This window comes from Mastomys coucha, unplaced genomic scaffold (genome assembly GCF_008632895.1).
Source record: "Mastomys coucha isolate ucsf_1 unplaced genomic scaffold, UCSF_Mcou_1 pScaffold8, whole genome shotgun sequence".
Lineage (NCBI taxonomy): Eukaryota > Metazoa > Chordata > Mammalia > Rodentia > Muridae > Mastomys > Mastomys coucha.
Genome location: NW_022196914.1, coordinates 72762253 through 72771154, shown reverse-complemented (window position 1 = coordinate 72771154; position 8902 = coordinate 72762253). Strand labels below are relative to the sequence as shown.

At 39.8% G+C, this 8902-nt stretch overlaps 1 protein-coding gene across 6 annotated transcripts in view; it reads right to left on the bottom strand.

The window, feature by feature from the left end:
- The window catches only part of Ankrd55 (ankyrin repeat domain 55), a 111566-nt gene that overhangs the window by 62912 nt on the left and 39752 nt on the right, over window positions 1-8902 (bottom strand). For all 6 annotated transcript variants that reach the window (XM_031360208.1, XM_031360214.1, XM_031360210.1 and 3 more), the window contains one exon: window positions 3310-3440. In XM_031360208.1, coding sequence (XP_031216068.1) covers window positions 3310-3440 — 131 coding nt within the window. The remainder of the gene's footprint in view (window positions 1-3309; window positions 3441-8902) is intronic.

Here is an 8902-nt window from a genome sequence, read left to right as displayed (position 1 = left end):
TGAGTTCCTAGCACACAAGTACGAAGACATATCTGGGCCACCTCTGAGTTTGGGGTGCCAGGCGACAACGCGGAGGCGGGAGACTGACTTTCCTTGAAGTTTACGCCTCAGATACCACCTTCACGCAAAGTGTGTGTGGCACCTATGTATTTCTTGAGAAGCTGTGTGAATTCCCTGCATCCTAATTGTACCAATTCAAACTTATATTATCACCTTGCTGGCTCACATTTCTGACTGGGTCATTTTTCCTGCTATCTTATGTTAAAGGATGGGAGTAACCTGAGGCTAGCCCTGCCCAGATTTATACTGCTTTCTTTGTTTATACTTCTTTAACTGGTCCAACATTGCTGATAACTAAGCCTGATTCTCATTCCTAAACAGAAGGTCTCCTACATTTATCTACAACCCTTCTTGCCTGCTTATAAGCAGAAGACTAAATAGCTGACCTTCTCATTGAGAGGAGTGATGTGATAACCTTTTATCCAAAAGCAGTTTCTCCTCTCCTCTATTTGTATATAGTCAAGCTGCAGATGCCCTGGTAGGATGAGATGACTGAAGATTCTCTTGACATTCCTTGACAATTGGAAGCACCCAACCCTCAAGGACTAATAATGTTATTTAAGTAAGAAAATAAGAATAAGAAGAGAACCTTGTGGCTTTGAAGAGTCTAGACAAGCAAGAGCACATCAAAATTCCTGGACCAAAGCGGGCATGGATATTCAGACCTAGACTCCCAGAATTTGGGAGGTTAACAACAAAGGGTCAGGAGTTAAGGGTCATCCTTTGCCGCATAGTGACTTGGAGGCCAACCTAGACTACATGAGACCTTGTCACAAAAATCAAAACTAAATAAATGTCATGGGCTACAATACCAATGAAAGCTCTGTAGAATTGACCAGCAATAGCTGTCTTAAGTAGAAGCAAATATTTGGGGGACATTGTCAGTATTGACTCACAGTTTCCTAATCGATTAAGTCTGTTTCTAGTTGCTAATATCCAAATCATCAAGTTCTCTACTCAAAAGAAAAAAAAATGAATCAGGGGATCCAACAGCAAGGCACTTTGGGCAAACTTCAGAATTGCCCAAGCACTAGACTCATACAGGTTTTGAAAAACCAGATCTTTTGGTGGAGTAAGCTTTGAAATATCTAAAATATTTTGCAATGTTTCCTGGAACTCAATGTGTGTATGTGGTTTTTCTTCATTCTTTTTTTTTTCTTTTCTTCAGAAAGGAAATCTAAAAACCAATGAAGGCATTTGAAACACTTGCTACCATTCTGAAGCAGCAAATGAATGTCCTACTCTTATCTACCTACTACCTGCTACCTGGCTCCACCTTTTCCTTCAGGGATGATAAGCTTAGGTTATTGTTTTTAACTACACCTCAAAAATATGGATTGAGGCCCAAAAAGGTGAAGTGATTTGTCCAAGGTCCCAGGTCTACAAATTTATTTGTAAGCTGAGTTGAGACTTCATTTCTAAGTGCTTGTTTGCCAAGTTTCTCTTAGTGGTCAAACCTAGACATTGCTGGGTTTCACGGCAGCCCCCGAATGTTCCTCTTCCCAGTTAGTCTTGGGGACTCCCCTGGAGGCCAGGCACAGGGAAGCAGGCATCCCACCTTGGGTATTGTTACTATTTCCCCCATGCAGCATTTTAGAATGGCAAGGGCTGCCAGCAAAGATGCAAGTGGCCTCTCATAATTGATGTTTAGTGGGGCACTTCTTTCCAGTCCTTTCAAAATTTGAATTTTAGAGCTTAGAGACTTTTAAAGGACATGTAATTTGTTTCCACCATATAGAGTCCAACTGCAGTCAACTTTAGAAGCCATCCCACCTCTTTCCTCTGACCATTAATTCAAAATATTGATTGTTTTGTTTTTTTTCAGACACAAAAGGGTTGATTGTTTTGTTTTTCTCAGACACAAAAGGGTTGTATCCAGAGCAGTTATGAAGGCATTTGTTACAAGGGAGGTAAGTGACCAAGATGTTGATCCTGTATCTGTCTGAATACAGAGACTCACTCAGGTAACACATACAGAGAAGTGGTCTTCAAACTCAAGTAGACACCAAGGAAGGTTAATCTAACCTACAGACTCCCGTCCTCCTCTGTCCCCAGGCTATCTAAGGAGTTTCTAACTAGGGAAGTCTTAGTGTATCTCAGAACCTGGTTTTCAAATAAGACCTCTAAGTGCTATTGATCCAAGAGGCCTGTGGACCATATTTCAAAACAAAATCATTTGTGGATCCTAGAAACAGAGTTTGCAAAGAAAAAAAAATTTAAAGTGGCCTCTGAAGAAAATCTCTGTGGAAATTGAGCAATGCATCATTGCAAACACTGAATTGTGTGGCAGGAAGGGGTGGCGAGTTTGGGGAAGGGAAGTATTTTATTTCAGTGGGGCTGAAGGGGGTGAATTTGTAATAGGGGCTGGTTGGGAGAAATCTGTGACTATCAACTGGCAACAGCTTTGAACCCAGTAGGTAACAGATGTGACAGGGTAGCAGCCATGAAAAGAAGGAAATCAATAAACTGTGCCTCACATGGCAGGTTCTGCTTGTTTCGCATGGATTTAAGCCAGCCCGGGGAGCTTCCAGAAGGACCACAGAGAGAATCTGAGAAGAGAGGGCTAGAGGATTTTCAGTGAGTCTTAACCACACTTTGCTTTAATGTTGGGCAATGCTGGACTGAAATCCCTAGTATGAGGGATGACATTACAGTTTCTAATGTGAGCACTAGCTATGAATCAAGGGAGTTCTTCACTTGGTGTTGCCCTGTGATCCTGCCACGTCGCTGATGCCCACATTCCAGATGCCCATGTCCCCAATGCCCTTGTCTCTGATGCCCTTGTCTCCTTCAGCCTTCCCAATTCTCATCACTTCTCACATTCAGCAGCCTAGTGTTTCCACTCAGCTAATTACCATCTAACTGCACCCTGCAGATGTTAACTGAGGTTTCAAATTGTTACCATCCTCTGGGGGTTATTTATGTCCCAAGTGAAATTCTGACATTGAGATAGAAAATAACATTCCCCTGCTGATCATATCACCTCTATGTTAACTTGTGAGTTACAGAGTGAGTAGGACAGCCAGGGCTACACGGAGAAACCTTGTCTTGGAAAAAACATCAATCGATCAATCAATATTTTAAAAAATGGTATTTATGACCCACACAAGCTTTGAGTATAGTAAGTAAAGTCTAAAGCCCTGTTCTTGTTGACCTACTGTGTCAGCCCACAGGTACCATTCTGTGTGTAGAATCCACATGACATCTTTAGTTCTCTTGTTCTGTAGCCCCATTAACAGAGATTCATACCAGGTATGTTGCCAGGCATAGACTGGTGCGGCCGCATGCATCCTGTGTATTAATGTTGGCACCCATCTTCAACAGCAATTTTACTGTGTCCACTTGACGTCCTGAAACTGCATGCATCAAGGGCGTACATCCTAGAATGAGACATTTCAACATCCTTTACAAATGTTTAGCTTTTGGGATTTATGAGCAAACTCTTGGTCCTTCATTCATTCTGATCTCCTGTAGCGCAAATCCAGCTGCTGGATTTTGTGGGGCTGATGAGAGCAGAGGATGATGGTTTCTGTTTACATAGGCGTCTCCCTCCCCTCGGCTGTCTGTGATTCTCCCTTCTCTGCACGCTCAGTTGTTTGTAGCAGTTGGTGGATTAAAGCACTTTGGGCAGGTGACTATTGTTGCCTCAGAGACGTGAATAACTCCAGATCTACTGGGTAAGTTCAAGCAGACTGACTAAGTTGAAGTAGGTACAGAACCTGGACCAGCTCTTGGTCCACCCAGGTAACCAGGTTCAGCACACTTTTGGAGGTACTGGGTGGTAAAGCTGGGTGGGCAGTAGCCTAGTGTTAGGCTACACAAATTCTTAATAGATCCCTCTCACTGAACTCTTTCTGAATCAACACCACCAAGGGCATTTTGTTTCTCAACGTGTTTTCTTGCTGAATAGAAATAGAGATGAATGGGCACATTTTGTTTGGGCTGTTGGGACAAGCAAGGAGACCAAGAGGCCACGCTTGGATCTGACCCCTCGCTGAACTGACATGTGCTTGGGTTCTGTTGAGCTGGAGACCCATGTTGAGCTTGTGGTTCTCCTCTGGATGAACCCAGCTATGGTCCACAGAGATCCCAGAGAATGGATGGATCTCTGACTGCCATTCTCCCTGAATATGGCAGCTGGCAAGCCAGCATCCCTCCTTTTTAATACTGAAGCAACAATGAAGTGATTCTTAGAACAGCAGATTCTCCCTTCTCCCTTCCTTCTTTCTCTTTTCCTCCTTATCTTCCCTAATCTCTTCCTTCTTCCATCCTTCCCTACTTCCTTCCTTTCTCCATTCCCTATCTCCCTTCCTATCAAGTAGTTACAAGTCTAGTGGTGATGCATGGAAAACTGAGGCAGGCAGATCCCTAAATTCAAGGCCAGCCTGGTCTACAGAGTGAGTTCCAGGACAGCCAGGGCTACACAGAGAAGAAACCTTGTCTCAAAAAACCAAAAAGAAAAAAAAAAGTTAAAATGAAGAATAAGTATGACCATTGGAGTGGAAGAATGGACATAATGAATAACAAAATGAAACAATTTGTAAATCTGAGATATTCAGTAAATAAAACATTAATTTTACATACTACTTTTATAAAATTATATGCTTTCTCTGACTAGTTTAAATCGATCTTGAGATTATACTTCCTATACACATTTCTTCAGAGAACAAAGAACAGAAAATTACCTTGTTAACAGACAATATTTATTTATAAAGTTACAACAACTAAAACAAGAAATACCTCAACAGTTTAGAAAGGAGAGATTAAGAAACCCTCAGACGTGCATGGAGCTCAGTGTATAATTCAGGCGACGTTGTACATTGGTGGGCAGGTCTAAAGGATTTAGTAATTCTTCACTGACAAGCTGGCTGCACACAGGGACGGGCTTCCATAATTTCTTTCCGATTGTTACATTTTGCCTGAACATTTTGTCTCTAATCCATGTGGATGAGGTTTATGCCCTCGTCTTGTACCTGTGATCTCTGAATTCACACTTTAGGATTGTCTATAGTGACAGTTAAGTTGTGTGAAAAACAGACATTTCAGCCTTCTCTTGGATATGCGCATTTCCTTTTCTTGCCTTCTGTTCCAACCTTTTGATTTTTCATTGCATTGAAATTAGGTGCTGAGAGTGGGCATCCCTCCTCTGTTCCTGATTTCAAAGTCAAAACATTCAGTCTTTAACTGCTGAGTAATATTGTAGATGATCTTAGAAAAGAGGATCAGAGATGGGGTTTTGCCAAATTGCCTGTCATAGACTTGAACTCATGACTCTTGTGTTTTAGCCTCCCAAACAGGTAGAACAATAGGCTCAAATCACTGTGCCTAGCTTCATTCTCTGTCACACCGAGAAAGCTCATTTCCATTTCTGTTTTCTGAGATTTAAAATTACGGATGTGTATTGGATTCTATGAAATGCTTCTATGCCAACTGACATGATTTTTCTTCTTTAACTAGCTTGTTTATGATTTTTTTCAAGTATTGATATTGATGTAACTTTAGTTCATAAATATAGCTAAGAAGCATTTTCCTCTTTTCTCCTTTTGAAAGAAATCATATAAAATTAATGCTGATTATTCTTTGAAATGTTTGTAAATGGGTCAGAGAGATGGCTCAGTGATTAAGAACATTTGTTGCTCTACCAAAGGACGTGGGTTTGGTTTTCAGCACCTAGATGGTAGCTCACACCATCTGTACCTCTAGTTCTAGAAGATCTGACACTCTCTTCTGATCCAAGCCATCAAGCATGCGCATGGTGTACAGACAAAATTCAGGGAAAACACTCAAACACATTAAATAAATCTAAACAATAAATAAATAAAATAATAAATAAATAGTAGAGCTTATTGACCATCTAAGTTCCCTTTAGGGATTTTTAAATTATGAATTTACTTTCCTAAATAGCTATAGGAGTATTAAATTTTTTTCATAATAGAACTGTTAATTAATTAATTAATTAAGTAAGTGTATTCCTGGTGCCTACTGTGGTATTTTTATGTATAGATATAGCAAATACTAACGGAATCTAACCTTCTCTCCTCTTTTCAGTTTATTTTATGTTTAACAATTTATTTATTCTAAATTGTTAAATTTATATGTGTAAAGTTGTTTGCAGCATTTCTGTATGATCTGTAGTGATGTCCTTGGTTTTATTCCCAAGAGTAGAAGTTTGTAACTCCTTCAGTTAGGTTTTGTTTTTTGTCTTTTTTTTCACTAGGTGATATTTTAATTCACAAATTGGCATCATCTTGGTCCATAATAATCCATCTGCTGTTTTCTTCCATGAACAAATGTTGCAGAGAGAAAAAAGCCTAGCATGACTTCAGATTTTAATCACACATTTCTTCCGGAATTTCATTAATTAAGAATTAATTAATAATCCCAGGTACAGACATTTGAAGTTTATGTTTCTCCTCCTGAGCCTGTTGAAGGGCTGTTTCTCTTTCTTCCAAAAATAGATCTGTTGTATTATCACCTGCAAACTCCTTTATGTGAACTAAGAAATCCCTTAGATGTTCTTTGAAAGCAGGAATATTCTGATTGAAGCTGAATAGTCTTGTTATGGAGCTTTACTTGAGCATCTTGTAGATGAGGAAATGCAGACTTAAGGAGATTAGCCACAAAGTCTTGAATAAGCATTTGGTTGTTAACTGGACTTCCAGGGTTTAGTGGTGCACTTATTTTTTCTTCTTCAACCAAATTAAACATATGTGCAAGAATTGGTGCATTCATCATTAGACCCACAGTGTGTGAGGTGATTGTCACAACAGAGAGATATGCTGAAGAATGTCACAAAAATAAATTTGATAAAAACTCTGCCCTGCAGCTTCATCTTGCGCAACATTTTGTAAATGTAGAAGTGTAAAAAGTATCCATAAGCCTATATCTGCAACATTCCTCATAGTATGTTTAAAAGCCCAAATAACAGAATCCAAAACAAGCTTGAACTGTGCAGGTGGAGTAGCTAGGGATGCTGGGAAACAATGAGAATTGGCAGCCTGAAGTAATAAGAAGAAGTTCATTCTGTGTTCTGGATACTCTTCCAAATCCTTAGTTATCATATTCAATGTGCACTCAAAAACTGCATCGAAGATTTGAGATATTTCAGCTATTATACATCCACCTAATTTGTTGACAATAATGGCCATAGTACTAAGTACTTCTGGTTCTCTAGTAGTTGGAACATTTCTCTGGTAATCAATAAGAACTGCATCCAGCCAAGGAGGGATGGAATATCATGTACATAATAGGTCAACACCCAAGATTTTTGAGAGCACATTGGAAATTTTTTTTTCCTTTTTTCTAAATGTTTATTTATTTATTATGTGTAAGTACAACATAGCTGTCTTCAGACACACCAGAAGAGGGCATCAGATCTCATTATGGATGGTTGTGAGCCACCATATGGTTGCTGGGATTTGAACTCAAGACCTTCGAAAGAGCAATCAGTGCTCTTAACCGCTGAGCCATCTCTCCAGCCCCACATTGGAAAATTTTAAAGACAGTAGTCAACAAGCTACTTGAATTCATGCATGAGACCCATGGAGTTCAGGGCATGCCTTGCGACATATTTATTAAAATAGCTCAAAAATGAGGTAGGCATTTTGTTCAGGTAATGCGGTTTATTGATGATATTTTAAACAACATAAATACTATAATTTGTGATCTTCAGCCTCAGCCAGATCATACATTTTATGAAGCTGTGGGTTATATGATTGGTGCACAGACAGACCAGGCAGTTCAAGAGCATTTGACAGAAAAACACATGCTACTTCCTAATCAAGTATGGGACAATATAATTCAACAGGCAACCAAAAATGTGGATATCCTGAAAGATCTCAAAACAGTCAAACTGATGGGTAGCATATTAAAAACAAATGTGAGAGCCTGCAAAGCTGTTGGCCCTCCCTTTGTAATTTAGCTGGGGAGGATTTATTTAGACATGCTTAATGTATGTAAGTGCCTCAGTGAAGATATTTCTGCAGCTATTCAAGCTAGTGGTGAAATGGTTACAAAGCAACCATTGATAAGAAGTATGCAGACAGTAGAAAGGGAAACTTTAAAGTTAATATCTGGTTGGGTGAGCCGTTCCAATGATCCTCAGTTTTTCTTGTCAGTGTTGCTACAGGTTTGTTCCTTGTTTCTTTGATTTTTCACTACTGCTTTTGATTTTTGATTTCATCTTTTCTTGTTTCTGCTCTCCCCTTCTGTGTATTTTGAGATATTTTGCTCTTCTTCCTCTAAGCTTCTGAAGTGAGAACTCATACAGATGATGGAAGTGTTGGACCCATGGTAGAAGTGTCCCCTCTTGTGAAGCTATGCAGTAGTGTAGAAAGTCCTATCAGTGCTTTCCTGTGATCAGTCTTGGCATTTTGCCTAAGGAGTGCAAGTTCTCAGAGGCTTTTCTTTTGTCCATGTCGGATGGCATTCTGTGTTGCCAGCTCCCTCAGCCCCAACCGTGGGATATACAAAGCAAAGGGACAATCTAGAGAACTCATTACCATTTGGCCCTTCTCTTGGTTTCCAGAGTTCTTAGTCGTATTTAGAAACAATAGAGGTGGAAATACAACTATGGCATTGGCCCAAGGGCCAAATTCTTGGCTCTTTGAAGGACCAGAACACTTAAACATTTCTCCAACATCCATTTCTACTCTTCCTAAATACTTGTTAAATTACTGGTGGTCAAAGAGGGAGCTCAGTCCCCAAAGTGCTTGCTATACAGCCATGAAGACCTGAGTAGGGTCCCCAGAACATGTATAAGAATGTCTGGCATAACCTAAACCACACAAAGACCTAAGGAAGAAAGAAAACTTCAGACCAATTTCCCTTATGAATATCGATG